Source organism: Odocoileus virginianus, chromosome 15, assembly GCF_023699985.2.
Source record: "Odocoileus virginianus isolate 20LAN1187 ecotype Illinois chromosome 15, Ovbor_1.2, whole genome shotgun sequence".
NCBI lineage: Eukaryota > Metazoa > Chordata > Mammalia > Artiodactyla > Cervidae > Odocoileus > Odocoileus virginianus.
Genome location: NC_069688.1, coordinates 784048 through 806343, shown reverse-complemented (window position 1 = coordinate 806343; position 22296 = coordinate 784048). Strand labels below are relative to the sequence as shown.

Here is a 22296-nt window from a genome sequence, read left to right as displayed (position 1 = left end):
CCTGGTCCCTGCACACACTGCTGCCTTCTCTTGGTCACAGCTCAGGCGTTTGAGTTCCCCTCTCAAGCCAGCCTCCTGCTCTCCCGACCTCAGCACTAGATGCTATCCTAGAAGTGGTCTCCTGCCCATGTCCCCTGCTGCTGTCTCCCCATGGGACCCTGAATGTTGACTGGAGACACGGCAACCTTGATGCTGGCAGGAATGGTCCAGGGCTGCTGGCTGCCCAAGACGACCCACGTGCTAAGACAAAAGGTGAACGTGCTCACTCACGGGGTGGAGACTCTCGGTTTCGATTCCAGGTTCAGATGAGCCAGGGATCCCGCACAATATGCCTGAGGCTCTAGAGGCTGGGGGTCAGAGTTGACCCGTCAGCAGTGCCTCCTGTAGTCAGATCCGGGGGCTGCGGCTCCTGGCACCTGCTCCCACCACCGGGAGTGACTTGCGGCCCAGTCCAGAGCTGACCAGCGTGATCAGGGATGAGAATGCTCTAATTACCAAACGTCCTGCATGATTAACTAGGAAATTAATAAGCCGAGCATTCCCTCTCCACCTGGTGAGCATCTCGGAAGCCCATAAACATGCCGGCATCTGAATGCTGCTGTGAGGCGTCCCCCCACCCCGCCTGCATCCATCAGCGCCTGGCGATTTATGGTCCTTTCCAGAGCGTCTCCATGCCAGGGCCTTGTTCCAGAAACCGGAGCTGGGTCCCAGTGCCCACTTACTGCCCCCTGCGCGCTGGAAACGACCAGGCTCAGCCCCCACCCCCACTCTGAGTCTGTCGCCTCCTCTGCCCCTGCTTTGCCCCTTGCACAACAGAGGCGGTGCTGCCTGGCCTGAGCCTGTCCTCAAGGTCGGACTGGACCTGCGCTGACAGGTGCTGCCGCTCCCTCCCCCCGCCCAGCCCGCTGGAGGTGTCGCTGACCTGGTGACCTGAGTCTGAGGTCTGTCCCTTGTCCTGTGTGTGTGTGTGTGGCGGGGGGGATTGGGAGGCTTCTGCTGCATCTCTTGGTCCTGCGTGTCCCCGTGGGGGGCTCCAGGCATCAGTGGCTCTTTACCCTCCCTCCTTCCCAGGAGTGAGCTGGCAGCTGGCCCTGGCTTTGTCCTGGGCTCAGCTGCCTCACACTTGGGGTGGGGGACCCTCCAGACTGACCTGAATCTCTCTGTCAATCTAGCTCTCGCTCCAGCCTGGGCGGGTCTTCCTGGCTCCTGTTGAAGAGCAGTTTCTCTTCCCTGTGGCCGTGATCCCCACGTGGCCTTCTCCGGAAGGAATGGAGCTGAGCAGTGTGAGGACAGGTCTCAGGCGGCTGAGCTGTGAGCCACGGCGCTCTGAGCAGAAGCCCCGCAGGGCTGGGCAGCGGGCCGTGGAGGGTCAGCCACTGGTCCTGGGCTCGCAGGAGGGGGCAGCAGACAGGGTGGCCTGGGGCCTGCTCAGGCCACGGGTTCCCTGTGTCCCAAGATGCTGATGGCTGAGATGCAGCGTCCTTGGCCTGGGCCACCCCTGGCACGGCTGCCTCCTCCACCCTCACTCCTCAGGCCCACGGAGGGCCAGACAGTGGCGGGGGCATCACAGGTCAGCAGAGCTGCAGACCCCACCGCCTGGGCCACGGTCCCATCCTTCACCCCTGCCCTGGGTGACCAGGGAGCCTGTGGTACCCTGGGGCCTCGTTTGTCATGTGCAGCGTGGGCGATGCTGCCTCCTCTCCCGGGATGGTTGATGGGAGTCCTTGGGGGAGGGGAGCGGCTTGGGTGGCCAGGAGCCGGCCCAGAGGCGGGCACGCAGGACGGAGTTGCTGGAAGATGCTGTTCACCAAATGTGTAGCAGTAGCAGCAATGTGTCCCACTTTTGAGGTCATTTTTCTCTTGGACTCACTTTTGAGCATTTCGAGCTCATTTGTCCTCTGGAAGTGAATTTCCAGCCATGGGCTCGTTCCAGTCATTGGTCAGGGGGATGTGGGCTGGGAGGGCGCAGAGTTGGCAGAGGCCAGGCTCGGAGCGGCTGGCAAGGCAGCAGACCCTGGGAGGGCGCTGGGGGGGCTGTGGGAGCCGAGCAGAGACCCCTCCTCCGTGAAGGTTGGTGGCAGGCAGGCTCAGCCCCATCTAGACCCACTCAGGAGATGAATTCCCTTTGGATTAACGTTAAGTATATTTAAAAAAAAATCAGGGCCCAGAAAAGCGAGAATTAAGTAGAATTTAATATTCATCACGCCTCGGGAGAGGGAAGATTTCCTAAGTTTAGAACTAATACAAGGAATCAGGAGAGAAAATATGGACAGATTTGACTGCATAAAAATGAAAATCTTCTGCATGTCAAAATTAAACCACCAAATAAAAAGGCAAAAAAATGTGGCCTGGGAAATATATTTGCAGCAAATATGACAGACAGAGGCTTAATTTCTTTATTAAATAAAGAGCTTATAAGAATATCTGCAAAAACATAGAAATGCATATGATGTAAAGTTCAGACTTTCTTTTTTAAAAGAGAAGGATGTGTTTAAATGATAGGGAAAAACAAACGAAAATCTTATGTGTGGAGGAAAAACTGTGCGAGCACCGTGATGTTGAGAGTGAATTTTAGGGACTGGTATGCTTTTTTGTCTATTTATTCTTTCTATTTTCCTAGAATTAAAAAAAAAAAAATTTAAAGAGTATGCTTTACCCTGCAAAAAGTGTGATGGATTCATGAATAAATTTGCTGTACTATTACTATTAACAATATTTATTTAAAAAAATTTTACTGATGTACAGTTTACCTGCAGTGTTATGTTAATTTCTGCTACACAGCAAAGTGACTCACTTATGTGTATTAATATATATGTTCTTTTCCAATACAGCCTATTACAGGGTACTGAATATAATTCTCTGTGCTGTACTGTAGGACCTTGTTCATTTATCTTATATATACAAGTTTGCATCTGTTAACCCCAAACTCCCAGTATCGTCATCAACCTCATTACTATTATTGGAAATAGCAGCAATACTATCTGTTTGTTAAGCAGCTGCTAGTATAAGATGCGTGCATTACTGTGTGTGTGAAGCATTTTTCACTCATCGTCTCATTTAATCCACACAACACCCCTGGGAAGTAGTTATTATTATCCCCACTTTAAAATGTGAAAACTGAGGCTCAGAGGGGTTAAGGCCTCCAGGGGGGTGGGTAGGACAACTAAGTGGGAGATGTGGATCTGAACACGGGGCTTGGACCCCAGGTTGCCTGGGGGTGGCTAAGTGATGGCTGGGATGGGAGTAGAGAGGCCCTTCCGTGTCCCCACCGGCCCCTAGGGCTGTGCTAAGATCGAAACCCACCTTGTGTGCAGATGGGCTGAAGAAGCCCTTGTCCTCTAGGAAGGGCAGTATGTTCCAGCCTTGCCTGTCTCACTCCCTTCCCAGTAAAATAGAAACCAATCCAGGCAATGCCAGGAGTTGAGAGGGCTCGGGAGGCCCTGGCAGAAGGCATGCATTTGCAGTTCCACACGTGCACAAAATGCTTATTAGAAATCTGACAACAAGGCCGATGTATTCTTAGACTAATTGACTAAGAATCCTTGAACTTGACACAACTTGGGGGAAAAATAACAGAAAAACGAAACAAAAACGCTCAGAAGCAGCTCAGCTCCTCTTCCTGGGTCAGCACGTGCGCTGGCGATTCCTGTTATGCTTGTGCCGAGAAGGGGAAGGCGCCCTGAGACTCATGGTCCAAGGCGGTCCTTGAAGCCTTCAAAATGGGAACAAGCTGGGGGGGTAAAACCCCACACAGATGGGTCGTGTCACGCACAGCCCGGGCTCAGAGATGAAAACAGCTTGGCCCTGAGGTGGTGTGAGCCCTGGCTGCTCTGGTTTTCCTGGAGGAGGTGTTTATGTTACTGAGCCCGCAGGAAGGCTGCAGGTCCTGAAAGGTGAGGCAAGGAGGGCTGAGGAGACTTGGCAGGTGGCTTTTGGTGGCACTCAGGATCTCCGTGTGGGGAAGCCGCAGGAGGTAATTGAACCCCGAGGGCTGGAAGTGGTCACTCTGCCTGGGCCTGTGGCCTCTAGGAGATGGGCAGGTGGTCACAGGCTTCAGAATCACAGCATCTTTAGGGAACTAGGAGGAGAGAGTCAGCCGTCATCTGGGGCTAGCGAGGTGGCTGTTAGTGGAGGAGAGAAACCGACTTCCCCATCTTCTGGATCGGGAAGCTACTGTCCACGTTTTGCAGAAGAGAAAACTGGCGGTCAGAGCCTCAGCCCCACAGCCTTCCCGGTGCTTCCTGTGGCCCAAGCCATGGCTCCCTGCCGCGGTGCCCTGCACCCTCCGCGTCGGGTGCCAAAGGAGGCTGGCCTCCTTAGGGCTCCTCCTGGCCGGTCCTGTTTGTGGCTCTCTCGGGCAGACCGCTGGTCCTGAGCACACAGTGGGCTATGGAGCCTGAACCCCTCAGCTGCCGGGCCACGTCGGACTCCCCTGATGTCCGAGGCCTCAGCCCAGCATGTGTGTGCAGTAGGTGCTCCATAAATGCCCTCCGAACAACCAAATTCACAGACTAAGTGCACCTGGGGCAACTCTTGGGCGGTCTCCCCTGACTCCAGATAAGATGAACGCAAGCTGTAGTCACATGTTCTGAAAATGTCACCTCAACTCAATTCACGTGCTGTCATCTGCCCCCAAGTCTTCCCTGTTCCTCCTCTCAGTTCAACTCCAGACCTCAGATCCAACTGTCTTCAGTTTTCACCTTGACTCAATTCAAATCAAATTGGCTCAGTTTCCTTTCAATTCCATTCTATTGAATTCTTTCTCCAGAATTCGATTTCCTTTCTTCGATTCAGCAAAATTCAATTCCTTCAATTCATTTCAGTTGGCCTCAGACCAGTTTGGGGACTTTAACCCAATCCTGGCCAATAATTCAAGTACAAGCAATTTTCCAATCGGATCCAAGATGACTCAGCTCGCCTCAGGGCCCCAGCTGGTCCCTAGATGTCCTCCCGCATGTGAATCATTTCGATCATCCTCCACGTGTCTTTTGAGCACCTGAGCCCTGCAGGGCGCTGTCCTTCTGATGTGGGATGACAAAGAGGCTCCTTTCTGGAGAATAAACTGGAAGGAGATAAAATGTGCACGACCGCTTGCTTTGGGTGAAGCTGTCTCCAGTCCGTTGCTTCCTGTTCTCCCTGTGACACCCCCAAGAGAAGGCATTAGTGTTTCACGGTTGTAGTCCGTTGGAAGGCTGGGGACGCAGAGGCACATGGTTGAAATCCACGGCCTTACAGCATAAGTGCTCAGATCTTGAACCGGGGCTACTTGACAGCAAAGCTCTCTAGCTTGATGTTTCCATGAGAAAATAATAGCAATTCAGTCAATGAACTTGTTCAACAATGTTGAGTGATTCCCAGGAGCTGATCATTGTTTTAGGCAGTGGGGCTCCGGAAGCAGGGAGAACAGCCATGTCCCAGTCCCGTGTACCTGTGTGCATGGTGTAGGGGGGAGATGGAAGTTCATGCAAGCAACATGTGGATGTCCCCAGCTTTGGTGGGAGTGGGGAAGGTCAGGAGAAGATTCCAGGGGTTGGTAGTATCATGACTGCACGTAGTAAGCACTGGATAGGTACAGCTGAATGAGGGAATAACTGAGTCACGGCCTTCCTTGGCTTTCAGGGGATGACTCTCACCTGGTCCAGTCCTTGCTTGAGCCTAGAGCACCACCCTCCTGCCCACAGGTCAATAGAGCCATCACCGTTTGGTCACAGACTTTGTGCCGAGTAGCTTCCTTGCTTCAGTTGACACCACAGTTTCTTTACCTGCTTCTTGTTGTACCTGCATCTCAGCTTTTCTTCTGATGCTGGGAATGATTGAAGGCAGGAGAAGGGGATGACAGAGGATGAGATGGTTGGATGGCATCACTGACTCAATGGACACAAGTTTGAGTGAGCTCCAGGAGTTGGTGATGGACAGGGAAGCATGGCATGCTGCAGTCCATGGGGCTGTAAAGAGTTGGACACGACTGAGCGATTGAACTGAACTGAACTGAACGTCAGCCCGGCTACCACAGATTCAGCCACCATAGACTGACACTTCAGTCCTTCCAGATTCACTGACTTTAGCTGCTCTGGGTACCCACTCTGGTAGTTTCTCATGGTTTTGCCTTCCTGAGTGACCTTTGTTCCTCTGAAAGCTGTAAGACTTTTATAATGAGACATATGTGCACAGAGGGTACCCTGAGAGGTGGATATAATGGACGGAGGTCAAGAAGGTCTAAATAGAAATGTAATGAGTGCAATAGAAAGAAAGGGATTGAAGGAGTTGGAGCAAGTTGGGAGACATTGATTTTCCTGTGGGAGGCATACATTCAGGGTAGAATTAGTGGGATTTTCAGGGCCCACCACACTATTCTCCCCCATGAAATTAAAAGACGCTTGCTCCTTGGAAGAAAAGCTTTGACAAACCTAGACAGCATATTAAAAAGCAGAGACATTACTTGGCCAACAAAGGTCAAGAGATCTGCACCATAAAGAAAGGTGAGCACTGAAGAATTTATGCTTTTGAACTGTGGGGTTGGAGAAGGCTCTTGAGAGTCCCTTGCAAGGAGACTGCAAGGAGATCCAACAAGTCCATCCTGAAGGAAATCAGTCCTGAATAGCCATTGGAAGGACTGATGCTAAAGCCAAAGCTCCAATACTTTGGTCACCTGATGTGAAGAACTGACTCATTGGAAAAGACCCTGATGCTGGGAAAGATTGAAGGCAGGAGGAGAAGGGGATGACAGAGGATGAGATGGTTGTATGGCATCACCTACTCTATGGACATGGGTTTGAGCAAGCTCCGGGAGTTGGTGATGGACAGGGAAGCCTGGTGTGCTGCAGTCCATGGGGTCACAAAGCGTCAGACTCGACTGAGCGACTGAACTGACATCTCTGGCCCTCTCCCAGCAACGTGGAGGAATGGGCTTTTCAGCACCTTGCCTCTGTGGACAGCACCCAGCGCCCAGCTGTCCTTTCCCTTCTCCGTCCACATCACCTGCCCTTACCTCATCCTCCGCTTGACGCATCTATCAGACGGCGAATTCCACCAAAGGTGCTACAGAAGGACCACCAACCTGTCCCCGCAGGGAGAGTGTGATTCTTCGGAGACAGACAGAACTGGATTCAAGTCCTCGTCTTTGCCTTATCACAACTTTCACTCCCGCTTCCCCACCTGTCATGCTGAGTGACTATGAGGAGTTAACAGGGTGGTATTTGTCAGATGCTTGATGGAGAGCAGGGCTTCAACAGCTGTTTGCTTCTTCCCCCTAAGTCGCGTGTATCAACTTTCCAAGGGATTCCTAATGCCTGAGCCAGATGGCTGAGGAGCAGACATCTTGGCAACCTGGTAGGGGAGGTTGTCTTTAGCAAGCGCCATGCTGAGGCTCACCTTGGTGTGGGGCTGAGAAGCAGCTGTGTTTTGACATCCCCCAGGTCTTTTCTGGGAGTGAGGGGGTGCAACAGCTAATGGTGGGCCCTGCAAGGGCAACGCTTGGCTCAAGCGATGGAGAGTGGAAGGTAAGGTTCCAGCCACGCGCATGATACTGGGGACACTGGATGGCAACTCACCCCTGTCATCACCTTGTTCTGTGGCTGCCTGCCCATCCCTGACCAGGCTGGCCTTTTTGGCAGTAAACGTCCCCGCCCTCCAACATACACACCTCATGAGAGGCTAAGACAGAACCACAGGAGGAGAGAAGCAAGGGTCTGCCTGGAACTTGTTAGAATGCCCTCATTCCAAGGCTGCTTTTAGGTGATGGTCCTGGGGTTATCTGGGAATATCATATTAGACTCAAAATTCCATCTCGTTCCTGCCCCAGCCCCTGCGACGGGGGCATTGTATCTCGTTCACTGCTTTTTCCTCCTCCGCGATGTGGCTGCCCCCTGTGCTGGGTTCCCTGTGCCTGATGGCACATTGGGCTGTAATTGCCACAGCCTGCATGATGTGTGACTCACCAGAAAATTGCATGAGGTGAGTTCTTTCTGAGAGGCCTGTCCCTAGAGAGCTGGTCTCCAGACCCCGAGGGAGGATGGCTTTTCCTCTAGGGAAGTTCAGATCACAGTCATTTCAGAACAGGTTGTTCCTAAGGGAGGTCAGCTGGGAACTCACTGCAGGCTCCCCTCTCCTGGGCTGGCACACCTGTCGGCCCTTCAGTGAGGATACCAGCCTTGTGGCCTGGCCTTTGCTCACAGGTACCAGTTTGCTGTGCCTGCAGCCTCTGGACCCTCCCACTGAGGCTCTGTCCTACCTCTTGGAGCCTCAGGTTTTCTATCTGCAAAACAGGGAGAAGAGGATGACACCTAACAGAGAGGGTGATGCGTGCCAGCCGCTGACGGTGCCGTGGGGAGCGTCACCCAGGTTAAGCATTCTTGTGGGACATGGCGGGGCAGGGGAGCAGGCACAGGTCTGGGATCCCGCAAAGCACACACAGGGATGGCCCATTAGGAGACCTGTGAACCTCTCTTAGCTCCTGCCTCTCTGTCTGGCAAATGCAGGATGCGATGAGGTCAACCTCTGACCCCCTCAGTGGAGTTTCTCTAGTTATGTAAACTGATACTCATCCTGCTTGAATAACACAGTGGGTGCATCAGGTGAATCCCTCTGAAAACTAGCCCCCCCACCCCCCATAAGCTGTGCCGGGCACACACCATCCCATGCCTGGAATAAGACTGAGGCCAAGCGCTTCCCAGAAGAGGAAACAGAAGGTCGGAAGGTCCCCTGGTGGCCCCCACGTTGCATAGCATGTGTGTGGTTTCTCTGGGGTAACTGTTAGTTGGTCTAGTTCTTTAGCTTGTGCTGGGGCCCTTCTCTGGCCTCCCCTACTCCTCTCATGAACCTCAGATGTCACAGCAGTGCCCCTGTGAGTCCATCTGGATCTCAGCAAGAGCCAGATCCAGACCAGAGAGGGAAATCTACTAGCTGGTTTTCACACAGCAGGCTGGGTAGGGGGTGGTGAGGTGCTGCCTCCAATCCTGCTCCCATTTCCAGCCCAGTCTGTCTTTACCTGGCTCTCTGGTGTCTAGACTGTGCCCCAGTCCACAGCCCCCAGCCCGCAGGCCCCCAGTCTGCAGGCCCCCAGCCCGCAGGCCCCCAGCCCACAGGCCCCCAGTCTGTAAGCCCCCAGCCCGCAGGCCCCCAGTCTGTAAGCCCCCAGCCCGCAGGCCCCCAGCCCACAGGCCCCCAGCCTGTAAGCCCCCAGCCCGCAGGCCCTCAGCCCACAGGCTCCCAGTCTGTAAGCCCCCAGCCCGCAGGCCCCCAGTCTGCAAGCCCCCAGCCCGCAGGCCCCCAGTCCACAGGCCCCCAGTCTGTGGGCCCCCAGCCCGCAGGCCCCAGTCTGTAAGCCCCCAGCCCACAGGCCCCCAGCCCACAGGCCCCCAGTCTGCAAGCCCCCAGCCCACAGGCCCCCAGTCTGTAAGCCCCCAGCCCACAGGCCCCCAGCCCACAGGCCCCCAGTCTGTGGGCCCCCAGCCCGCAGGCCGCAGTCTGTAAGCCCCCAGCCCACAGGCCCCCAGCCCACAGGCCCCCAGTCTGCAAGCCCCCAGCCCGCAGGCCCCAGTCTGTAAGCCCCCAGCCCACAGGCCCCCAGCCCACAGGCCCCCAGTCTGTAAGCCCCCAGCCCACAGGCTCCCAGTCTGTAAGCCCCCAGCCCGCAGGCCCCCAGTCTGCAAGCCCCCAGCCCGCAGGCCCCCAGCCCACAGGCCCCCAGTCTGCAAGCCCCCAGCCCACAGGCCCCCAGCCCACAGGCCCCCAGTCTGGAAGCCCCCAGCCCACAGGCCCCCCGTCTGCAAGCCCCCAGCCCGCAGGCCCCCAGTCTGTAAGCCCCCAGCCCACAGGCCCCCAGTCTGCAAGCCCCCAGCCCGCAGGCCCCCAGCCCACAGGCCCCCAGTCTGCGGGCCCCCAGCCCGCAGGCCCCAGTCTGTAAGCCCCCAGCCCACAGGCCCCCAGTCTGCAAGCCCCCACCCCATAGGCCCCCAGCCCACAGACCCCCAGTCTGCAAGCCCCCAGCCCACAGGCCCCCAGTCTGCAAGCCCCCACCCCATAGGCCCCCAGCCCACAGGCCCCCAGTCTGCAAGCCCCCAGCCCGCAGGCCCCCCGCCCACAGGCCCCCAGCCCACAGGCCCCCAGTCTGCAGGCCCCCAGCCCACAGGCCCCCAGCCCACAGGCCCCCAGTCTGCAAGCCCCCAGCCCACAGGCCCCCAGCCCACAGGCCCCCAGTCTGTAAGCCCCCAGCCCACAGGCCCCCAGTCTGCGGGCCCCCAGCCCTCAGGCCCCCAGCCCACAGGCCCCCAGTCTATAAGCCCCCAGCCCACAGGCCCTCAGGCCCACAGACCCCCCACAGGCTCCCAGTCTGCAAGCCCCCAGCCCACAGGCCCCCAGTCTGCAAGCCCCCAGCCCACAGGCCCCCAGCCCACAGGCCCCCAGTCTGCAAGCCCCCAGCCCACAGGCCCCCAGCCCACAGGCCCCCAGTCTGCAAGCCCCAGCCCCAGGCCCCAGCCAGGCCCCCAGTCTGTAAGCCCCCAGCCCACAGGCCCCCAGCCCACAGGCCCCCAGTCTGTAAGCCCCCAGCCCACAGGCCCCCAGCCCACAGGCCCCCAGTCTGCGGGCCCCCCGCCCGCAGGCCCCCGTCTGTAAGCCTCCAGCCCACAGGCCCCCAGTCTGCAAGCCCCCACCCCATAGGCCCCCAGCCCACAGACCCCCAGTCTGCAAGCCCCCAGCCCACAGGCCCCCAGTCTGCAAGCCCCCAGCCCATAGGCCCCCAGCCCACAGACCCCCAGTCTGCAGGCCCCCAGCCCACAGGCCCCCAGCCCACAGGCCCCCAGTCTGCAAGCCCCCAGCCCGCAGGCCCCCAGCCCACAGGCTCCCAGTCTGCAAGCCCCCAGCCCGCAGGCCCCCAGTCTGCAAGCCCCCAGCCCGCAGGCCCCCAGCCCACAGGCCCCCAGTCTGCAAGCCCCCAGCCCGCAGGGAGGTTCAGTGCCACCTCACGTGGAAAGCTGGGGGGTGCATTGGAGCGTCCGAGGGGGGAGTGCTGTCCCCGTTGCTGGGCCATGTGCCGGTGTGTGTGAGAGTGACAGAGTTAATTTCCCAAACACCATCTGAGCTGAGTGCATTTTGATGAGGGTGATGGTTTTTTAAATTTTAAATTAGAAATTACATTTTTACCTCTGCCAAAATAAAGATGAGAAATCAGATAAATCTGGTTCGAAAAGGGCTGGAACTGGGGAACGTGTGTCTGACAGACTCTCTGCTGAGCAAACAGACCCGGATGCCAGTGTGTGTCTGGAGCTCGGTCCCCGGGACTCTGGGCTGCTGGGGCCTCTGTAGCCCCAGCCAGGCTGTCTGCAGAGCCGGGGGCGGTAGGGCTGCCCACATGGGCTGGGCTCCCAGGAGGGGTGGTGGCCTGGACACCCCAGGAGCCGGCTTCCTCCTTCCTGGAACCTCCAGGTCGCATGCTGGCTGCAGTGCTGTGTCTCCAGGGCTGGCAGGGGTGGTGGGCTCAGTCCATCGGTCCCCCCCAGCATCTCTGAGAGACCCTTCTGATGCTGTCAGCTCCGTTCTACTCTTGGGGAAACTGAAGCCCAGGGACCTGGCTGGGTGGTCAGTGTGGGGGGTGGTGCACTGTGGCCGGAGCAGGGGACCCGAGGACAAAGGCTCCCTCCCTTCCCCCACAGGGTCAGTAAGGTGGGTGTGGGGCCGGCAGGGCAGGGGGAGCGGCCGGGGGCACCGGCTCTGACTGTCTGTGAGCCCCTTCCCCCTGCCCTGGCCCGTCTGCAAGCAATTTACATTATCTGCTCCCTCTGCCAGCTGCTGCGTAATGTCAGTTCCCAAACAGCAACACAGCAGAAAGCAAGGAGCTGTGCCCTCCCCACCACCCACAGACTTGTCTGCGAACCCAGGACCCTCAGCTGCTCTTCTCCAACGCCCCCGCCGATGGTGTTTATTTTCTGGGCCAGCGCCCCTCAGCCCAGTGGAGCCCAGACTCACCCTGCCGTCCATGGTTCACCCGTGACTCCTGCCTTCAAGTCTCTGTCCCCACCTCCCTAGCTACCCTGCGAGCCCCCAGGTACCCGACGGCAGGACCTTCTCCGGGCTCACGGGAGCCTCCTGTTAACTGTCAGAGTCCAGGGAGGGAGTGTGGACCATGTCAGAGAAAGCCCTTGGTTCTCTGGAAATAGGTGAGGCCAGGTCCATGGACCGACCACCTATTCCTCCTTAACCTCCATGCCCCCCACCGCCAGCATCCTTAAGTCAGAGCTTGGGAGGTCACACTGCCCACCCCCGCTGTGGCCAAGCCCCGGGGCCTGACTGCACGGGCCACCCAGCCTCCTCCACCCACACCACCCAGGTGGCCTTCCTGGTGTCCACTGCCTTCCCTCCAGAACCCTGGACTTCCGGTCTGCCTTCAAGGCCACGTCCACGGGATTCTTTTAAAAAGTGAGAGTAAGAAAACCCCGTGCTAGAGTCCGACCACAGACTACTCCTCAGAATAAAAGGGAAGGAACTCTGGGTTTACGGAGAACCTTGGATGGATCTCAAGGGCATTAGGCTGAGTGAAAAGAGAGAGCCAATCTCAAAGATCACAAGCTGTATGATCCCCTTTATATAACTTTCTCCAAGGGCCACAGTGATAGAGATGAGGACCGAGAGTGGCTCGGGGGGTGGAGGACGGGGTGGGGCGGGGGCGGCTCTGACGGGGCAGCGGGGAGCTTCCTGGGGACCCGGCAGCTCTGCCCCTCAACTATGGAGGCTTTGCAAGGGCGTGTGTGTGACATGGTCCGCAGAAGCATGCACAGATGTGCGCACACATACACACACATGCACAAACACACATACATGGGTTTCAGTGTATCTCTCAGGAGGACACAGTGCCACTCACAGCAAGGGCCCTGCCCTGGGCTGCAAGGCTGGAGCGTGGTGGTGCAGGCTCGGAATCCACCTTCTCCTCCCACATCGGGGGAGCCACACGCCCACCACAGGGGCAGTGCTGTTCAGGGCCCCGTGAAAGTGAAAGTCGCTCAGTCGTGTCCGCCGAAAGGCCCCAGTCCTCTGCTCCCAGCGCTGACCCCCAGACTCACAGCACCGGCATCTGCTCCTCTCCACCCCAGCCCCATGGGTCTCTCTTCCAGGGGCTCAGCCTGATGCTGCCACAGGCTCCCTTTTGCCTGCTCTGCCCTGGCTCTGGGGTCCCCCCTTCCCCTGTGCGGGCTCAGAGGAAACCCTCTTTCTGTTTCCTGCCTGACCCAGGGGCCGCCCCCCTCCCCGCCTGCCGGGTGACCCCGCTGAGCCCGTCTGGCTCCTTTCTTGGTCCTGACGACACTTTGTCCTCAGTGTGGCTGGAATAGGCGGACTCCTGATTTTTTTCTTCTGGGGGGGGGAATAGAGGAAAACCATTGGTTGGATATCCGATATCATAGAGGATATCCAAACCCTGGCGGTCAGGTGAGGGATGGTTCCTAGCCGAGGAAAGACTCCTGGCCTCCCGCTGGTCGTGGGCTGCCCGCCACACCCAGGGGGCTCCCTGCCCCAGCCCAGGTCTGTCCCCATCCAATCCACTGTCACGGGCCCCAAGGGGGTGCCCGGGACTGCAGGGCTCAGACCTGGTGAGGGCGAGTCCATCGCCGACCTTGGCCCTTGCAGCCTCCCCCTGAGGCCCCTCTTGCCATCTGAGCCCTTTCAGTCTGGGCATCCCCGGCTCCAAGGGTCGTCCGGGACTCTGACCTGGGTCTATCCCTAGGGACAGGCCACTTATCACTGTCACCCTGGCCCGGAGCCCACCCTCAGGAAACCTCTGTTTGGCGTCCTCATTGCTGGGAACCCAAGGGTAGATGAGAGGAGAGGCAGGGGCTCGGGGCAGCGCTGGGCAGGAGACACACCCTGAGGACTTCTGGCCTCGGGCGCTGCCTGAATCCAGGAGCTCCAGGAGGGCCCAGGGTGCTGAGACGGAGGCACAGCCTCGCCAAGGCCGGAAGCAGGGAGGCCGGGCTGCGAGCTTGTCGGTGAGCCGCTGGGCATCAGATGGCGTGAAGTCTGTGCGGGTGCGGACGCGGATGATGAGGGAAGTGCAGTGAACTGTGCGTCGCCTTGTAGCTGACAGCCCGGGAGACAGATAAGCAGTACAGTCACTCCAGCGCCAGCGAACGGGCGTCCAGTGATGGAAGAGGGGCCGCTGGGCTGTGGAGGCAATGACAGGGCTGCGATTACACCGGGTGGGGGCAGGAAGGGGCGGGGAGCCAGGGAGCAATTGCTGCCCCTCCTCCCCTCCCACCTCCCAGCGATGTCCCTCCGCTGCAGGTCAGTGACACTGCAGGAGGGGCCCTGCCACCTCCCCAGGCTGGGAGGCCCAGGGATCCCATAAGAAGGTCTGCTCATCTGTGACACTAATCCCCAGCTGCGATCCTATCTCGCTGGAGATAGCTCTCTGTCCATCGATCCTGAGCTGGCATTAGAACAGGAGCCTCGGCTATTAGCTCCCGGCAGTTCCAAAAGCTGCCCATCACTGACATCCACCGGGACGCAGGGGAGGGGCTGTCACCTGCTCCAAGGCTCCTGGCAGAGCCCCAGCTGGCCTTGCAACATCCTCCTGGAGGTGGGTGCTCGGCCCCAGCCTGGCTGGCACAGAAGGTCCTGGCATGCCTCTCCACCAACCCTGCCCCCACTCCGCCTCCCCTCCCGAGATGGCCCAGGCCCAGGATGTACTGGAACAAGGCATTCTTCCAGGGAGGGGACCCTGAGGACCCCACACCCCGGGGAGAAGTCAGCCTGGACAGGACAGCACACTCTCTGCCCTGTCACCCAAAGCCTCAACTTCTCCAGCAGTTGATGGAAAATGAGCCAGCAGGGGTGACAGCAGCTCCTACCTGAACCTCAGGAATCTCCAGACTGGCTGTCAGATGACTGATGTCTGATGTTACCCTGGAGTCGGCAAACTGTGGTGTTTGCCCCCCTCAATCGCTGGATCTCTAGGCACATGGGCCCTGTCTCTCCAGGTGGTTTGGAAGCCTCCCTGCCCCTCTCCCCCAGACCCCGCACCTGTTCTCATCTGACTCCGGACCTGGGGTCTTCTCTCCTGTATTCTGGAGCCCCATGTCTGACCACACCACTGCTACCCTGAACCCTCTCAGCAGCCTCAGGGGCAAATGCAGACCAGGTGTCCTGACCCTGAGACCTTACCTGCCTCTCTCTAGACTGCCCACCACATTCCTCCTTGCCCCTTCCCTAAGGCCTAGCAGGAAGCCTGCCTCCTCCAGGAAGTCTTCCTGGTGCCCTGGCAGGAGGGCGTACTGTTCCCCCTGGTCTCCGCATGACCTGCCACCCTGGGGCATGTGCTGGGTGCTTTCACCAGACCCAGGGCCTTGAGAACAGGTGACAGTCCTGGGAAAAAATGGCTCCTAGTGTGAAAGGTGGGCTGACCAAGCTGGCATGGTGGACCCTAGGGGGATGTCAGCTGGAGCCTCTCCAGGTTGGACTGGCAGCCGTGATCTGGCCTGACCACATCCCCAGGCCTGTGCCCTCCTCGGGGGACCTCAGGGCTGGTGGAGAGAGCTACAGTCCCCTCCTGCCAGATTTCTGCCCCGACCACCAGAACAGAATCAGCCAAGAAGGAAGACTCCAATGCGGATGACATGTGGGGTGTTGTCAGGGGTCCATTCCTCCCTCCTACATGGGGGCCGGTTGGGGGGCTCTGGGGATAAAGAAGGTGAGGCCTGTGGGAGCCAGGTGCACCGCTGCTCAGCAGCGAAGGTGGGTACCCCTGCCCTGGTCTCCCTGCCCACCTGCTGGCTGCGCAGGTCACAGCACCACCCTTGCCCTTCACTCCCTGCTCTCAGCCTTGGGGCTTCACTCTGAGCACAGGCCCCACCTGCATGGATGCGGGAGGGAGGACAAGTCTATATTTATTGTCGGTGCGAGGAGGCTTGTCTGGCTGAGCAGCAATGCCTTCATCCCATCTGGACTGGGGGCCGCTCTCAGTGGACAAGTCCCTCTGGCTGCCCCATACCAGCTGGGGACAGTTATAGGGGCACGGGGGGCTGGTTTGTGCTGGGCCTGGAGGCTGCTTCCTGGCTGGCAAAAGCTCCTGTGAGCCCCAGAGGCTCAGGCCAGGCTTAGGGAGTTTGCTAAGGCTTAGAGGGAGCTGGGCTCCAGAACAGATGACCATCCACACAGCAACAGCCTGGAGCGGGGGACTGGCCCAGGCTCAGCGGCACAGGGCGGCCCTGCCTCCAGACACCCTGACCTTTAACGGCTACACGGGAAACAAAGCAATAGGGATGTGGAGGTGGGCGCTGAACTGATTCTAGCTGAGCCCTGACCCTAGTCCCGCTCTGACCCCTGACCCCGGTCACACTCTGAGCCCTGACCCAGGTCCCGCTCTGAGCACTGACCCTGACCCCTGATCCACTGTGACCTCCCCAACATGGCACCTGGAGCCTTTGCAGGGCATGAGGCGTCCACACCCCCCCTGCTCTGCCGGGACTCAGGTCAGAACACACCTTCTCCCTACGTGGGGAAAGGTGTCCGCCCACACCTGGGGTCTGGGGGTCTTTTCTGAGTTGCAGCAGCAGATATTAAGGGAGAAGACAGCACTGTGAGGACCTCTCGGGATGGAGAATTGGTGACGTTTGCCTTAGAAACTCCACCCACACACCCTGCGCAGAGTCACTGACTCGCTTCACAGACAGGACACCGAGACCCAAGCAGTGGCCTCCCCTGGTCTCAGCGGAAGGACAAGGCTGTGGTCTGTGCACCTCTGGCTGCTCCTCACCCTGCAGCGCGTGTCTGGGCTCAGGGCAGATGTGAGCACCCACTGGCTGTGCTGGGCCTTGTGATGCCCCCGGAGCCAGAGGGGACCCTGGCATCTCAGGGGGCCCCGGCACTTGGCTCGCTGATGCCCCCACCCTGAGCCCACACTGCAGGGCAGAGACAGAGCAGGCCCTGCTCAGTGCTTTGGGGACTGACCTGGGTCCAGTGGGGAAGCCAGACCCTTCCTTTCAACTTCGCCTTCGCCGGCTTCTCTCTCTCTAAACCCCACAGACCTCAAGCTCTAGGAGGGGTGGGTGAGAGCCACTCTTGTACCCAGGATAACGGGGTTGATCAAGTTCCCTGCTCCTTGTCCTTCCTGGGGGCCTCTCAGGGTCCTGACAGCTGGACCACTGGAAGCAGGTTTCCTGGCCCTGGGCCTCCGCCAGCAGGGAGGCCAGGGGAGGCCGTCCAGGTTCCGGCACGCCCGTTCAGTATGCTCTCACACTTCCCACTCACATAAATATCCAGCTTTTAAAATTTAATAAAAAACATACCAATTATAAAAGCTATTTACCCAGTCAAATCAATCATGGGCTTTGGCGTGTTTATGCCTGAACACCTGATTTCAGCTCGTAAGTCACTTTTACACCCTCTTTAGCACCTAACTACCCAAATGAGCTGGCAGCACAATCCGGAGTGATGGAGCCCCCTTCCCCGGCCTTCTTCCCCCCATTCCCTCAGGCCAGGAAGTTGGATCACCTCCGTGGAAGCCAGGATCCTGGAGTCAGGACTTAGACCCTCTGGGCCTCCTGCCTGGAACCTGTCTCCCTCTCTGCAGGTTGGAAAGCCAAAGCTCACCTCCTCCAGGAAGCCTTCCCTGCCTACCCTAATTCACAGTGTCCTCTCCTCTTCCCCAGTACCGGATGTGCCGGCTGTCTCCACATCAGTGAGAAATGTGTTCACTTTCTTGTGTTTCACAGTAACGACTGGGGCCGCCACACGGAGTCTGCTGCAATGGCATGGGGACTCTAGGGAGGATTGGTGAACAGTTCTTCTTACAGCACTTGACCTCCGTGCGTGCTTCAGGGGTGAAAGCAGAAGACCTGGCCAGGGAAGAGTCCTGCAGGTGAGGGGAAGGCACTGTGTGAGGTCCGGCAGCCAGATACTTGTTGATAAGAGCAGGCATTCCAGACCAGGGAAGCAGATTCAGGCGGCTGCAAAGTTCAGGAGACGACAGGAGAGCAGGAGAACAGCATCCAGGGTCACACAGATCTGCCTCTGCACGCCTCGCTGAGTGGTCTTCGGCAGACCTCCTGGCCTCTCTGAGCCCCTGTTTCCTCATCTGTGGGATGGCATTGTTGTGAGCGGAGTTCATGAGCGAGTCGGTGTGAGTCAGGAACCCCCTGCTGCTCAGCGATGCTGTGACCCGAGCTGCTGTTCTCTCTGCTTCTTGTCTCTGTCAGCGGTGTTTTTTCCATGACTAAGTGTAGCTTGGTTGCTAAGCACACAGACTCTGATATTAAACCCACTTGAATTTGAGTCCCAACTCTGCCACTTACTGTGTGATCCTGTACAGGTCACTCAGCCACTCTGTGCCACAGTTTCTTATGGCAACCTGGACACCATAAAAAATGCCCCACAGGTTTGAAAATGTATCCTGGAATTCACATGTGATGGTTGGAGCTGAAGCAGCCTCATTGGGCTACAACAAAAAGCTCACAGAATTGGAATGAAACAAGATCATCAAGCAAAGGGATTTTGTCCATAGTTGCTGGATCCTAAATATTTCCTGATTGGAGTCTCCAGTGTTTACCGAGGTGGAGTGGACACAATGCAGGGATGGAACCTATTCTACCCTGACCCTGTGATCCCAATGTATTGTGAATCATCTGCATTTCTGCGCCCTCATCAATAACAGCAACCATACTACACCTTCTTAGTGGGTTGCTGGGAGGATTAAGATACTGGGGACAAGATGTGTAACATGCTGCCTGCCATACAGTGTGGCTCACAATAGCTCAGCTAGTTAATTGTTAAGTGCCTGCTGTGCACCAAGTGATCAGCTAAGCAGTCTGCACATTGTATTCTATTTAATCCATCCAACTTCATGCTGGAATTTCATAAGAAATCTTCACAAACAATTTGTCACCATTTGCAACAGTTAGGTTTGGTGGTAAGTCAGAGGAACTCAAAATAGCAGCAGCCTAAATAAGAAAAAAGTATATTTCTCCCTTTTTCACAAAGCCTGGAGGCAGATTTTCCAGGAGTGCCTGCACTGCACAGGTCTCAGGGCCTTGTATCCTCTCTTCTGTATTGGTGGATTCACAAAACACAGCCTCCATTTTCAAAGCCACTCCATGGTACAAAAAGGGTACTGCAGCTCCAGCCATCACATCTGCATTCCAGGATACCAGAAGGGAGAGGCAAGGTGTGAGTAGCAGCTGCATTCATAATGGGTCCCTGAAGGGAACTTTGACACTTATATTTGTATCTTGTTGGCCAGAGTCTCATGGTGGCATCCTGGCAAGAAGGACTGGGATGTGTCATCTCTGTCTTCTGATTGTGTGCCAGCTAAACATTCTGTTCAAGAAAGAAAGAGAGAAGGACATTGCAGGAAATCTAGCTGTCTCATACATACTGACATTTGATCATTTTTTAGCATAGTTTTAGCCAATTTATCTAGGGAAGCCAGCCCTTGATTTAAAGCAGGATTTCTTTATTGACACTGTTGCTATTTTGGGCTGGATAATCCTTTCCTGGGGAATGGGAGAGGGCTGGCCAGTGCATTGCGGAATGGTGAGCAGCCTCCCCGGACTCTATTTACTAGAGGACAGTAGCCTCTCCTCCCCCAGGTGTGATGACTGGAAATTGCCAAATGTCCCGCGGGGGCCAAAACTGCCCTTAGTTGGAAACTTCTGACTTAAAACAAACACAGATGATGACTTGGGAAGAAAGGTTGTTCAAGAGAAAAACAGTTAAAAAATGCAAAGAGGTCATGGAAGTGTCATCACAGATAAAGGGTTAAGAAAATGTGGCCCATCCATATAAAGGAATATTATTCAGTCTTAAAAAGGGAAGAAATCCTGATGCCTGTTACAATGTGAATGGACCTTGAGGACATTATGTTTAGTGAAATAAACCAGTCATAAAACCACAAAGACTGTGTGATCTCACTTGTATAAGGTCCCTAGAGGAGTCAGATTCACAGAGGTAGGAAGTAGAAAGATGGGGACCAGTGACTGGTGGGGGAATGGGGAGTTGGTGCTTAATGGTATATGTGGGATTAATGGGTACAGGGTTTCCATTTTACGAGATGCAGAGATCTATGGAGATGGATGGTTGCATATGATGAATATGTTTTATACCTCTGAATTATCCTCTTAGAAATAGTTAAGATGGTTAGGTTTTATGTTATGTGTATGTAAGCACAACAACAACAACAACAACAACAACAACAAATTGGGGGAAAAAAATGCAGTGGGTCATTCACACTTCCTGGAGGCCCAGTGCCAGCGTCTCATTTGTTTTCCAAGCTCCTCCTCTCTCTCATCATGGTCTTTGGAGCCTGAGGTGGGGAGGAAAGCCTATGTTTTCAACCTCTTCTGGGAGGTGTCAGCAGACAATCAGCTCACCGTCTTGGTCTATGAACCCAGATAAATCCCAAATTTAAGGCCACAGTGTTAAAGCACACACTAGAAACCAGCAGATCTAGAGTCAGATAGGCCTGAATGCTTGCCAAAATGTAAAAGGGGAGTACATCTGAAGCAGGGGAACTCTTGGCAGATTCACAAGTGCAAGGAAGGACGTGTTGAACTACATAAGAATGAAAATTCTGCATCCGGTGAACACAAGAAAGGCAGTGAAGGAAGAGCAAGTTCAACAGGGAGACATAAATACTCAGGAACATAGCGTCCTAATGGTTACTGTTGTTCGTGTGTAAGGAGTCTGTAAAAAGTGATCAGAACACGCACTAACCTCAAACAGCTCATCAGTCAAGGATGCGGTTACCCAATTCACAAGAAGCCTAAACATAATTAGGAAAACAAACACGGGAAAAGAGGCCTCCCTCACCAGTAATAAAGGAAACGTTCATGAAAATAAAGTGCCCGTTCCTGCTAATAAGGAGAACAGACATTAAGACACCGTAACGTCCGATGTGAGCTGAGGATGCGAAGATGAGCAGTCAGAGCCCCGCTGGACCAGCCCCCCAAGCAGACACTTGGCAACGAGCATCACACACTCAAAAATGCTCCTTTAGACCCACAGCTTAATTTCTCAGATGCTATCCCGAGGAAGTAATCCTAAACACACAAAAATACATATTTTTAGCAAAATAATTAGAAACAACCTAAGCATTTGAACATGGGGAATGTTTAAGCAAACAGTGGTTTATCCAGTTGAAAGAATATTACAGCCATTAAAAATAATGTTTGCTAAGAGCGTGTACAGAGAACACTTGCAGGGAACAAAAACCTAATGGTAATAGAGTACAATATGATTCCACCAATGTAAAAAAAAATATTCGCCACCCTGTTCAAAATGACTTTGAAGAAAGGTGCACTAAAAATAATGAAAGGACATGGCCCCACGTATTAACAAGGGTTATCTTTGCCTGGTGGGTTACAGGCAAAACTTGCTTTGTCTTACTCTGCTATTTTCCAAATTTTTCCTTACTTGGCTGTGTTACCTTTTGTAAGATAAACGTGTTTTGCAAAAGCCTGGCTAACCCCAAAGGAAATATTGTGTGGTTGATTATTACTGCACGACCCAAGGTTACTTTAACCGGGATCTCAGAGTTGTGAAAAACAAATTGCAATGGGAGGAAAGTCACACTTGCGGCAGACTCAGGTCTTCACTCTCCCAGCCCAGGGATGCCCTCCTCGATGGGTGGGGCAGACTGGTAGGTGTGAACGTGACTAATACACTCCGATGGAAGTGTTGGTCCCCAGGGACAAGGAGGGAGCTCACGAGACAAATGCAAAGGCTGTGAACTGAATTGTGTACACCTCTCATAAACTTGACCAGTATTTGTGTAGAAGGCAGGTCCCCTGGCACCAGCCCAGCAACAGAGGCAGACTTCACATTAATGGCACATGGGCTGCCCGTCTCCATCTGGAGGGTCACCAGGAGTCCCCTTTGGGCCTCTGGTTCCAGCTTCAGTATTCATCGTGGTGTCCCGGCTTGGGTCAGAAGTTACAGGGTGACCTACCCCTGGCGCCCTCTGAGGGGGTGTTGGGGTGCCACACGGCCATCATCCTCAGACCTTCCCTGGCTGCTCAGAGTCTGGGGACCACGGAGATGAGGGTCCGCGGGCAGTCTGAAGCCTCCAGGGGTCCGTGAGCCCTCTGCAGGCTGGTGGAAGGACCTGGGTCTCCTGCCAAGAGTTCTAGGGCTGCCTGAGCCCACACTGGCTGCCTGACCTGAGGCTCACCCGGAGGCCACCGTTTACTGGTGTCCCCACATCTCAGGCCACGCCCCCCACACACGCCCCACGGCCTGCAGGAAGCTGGGCTCCTGGTTCAGCCCCTTCCTTCCCAAGCTGGCCATGCAGGAGCAGGCTGCCGCTTTTCCCCACTG

The 22296-nt window shown here is 56.1% G+C and overlaps 1 protein-coding gene across 1 annotated transcript; it reads left to right on the top strand.

Moving 5' to 3' along the window:
* Positions 1-7485: 7485 nt before the first annotated feature.
* LOC139038515 (uncharacterized) lies at positions 7486-10614 on the top strand. The gene is made up of 3 exons (XM_070477504.1): positions 7486-7499; positions 9006-9467; positions 9561-10614. The coding sequence occupies exons 1-3, from the start codon at positions 7486-7488 to the stop codon at positions 10612-10614; spliced, it is 1530 nt and encodes a 509-aa protein (XP_070333605.1).
* The last annotated feature ends 11682 nt before the right edge of the window (positions 10615-22296 follow it).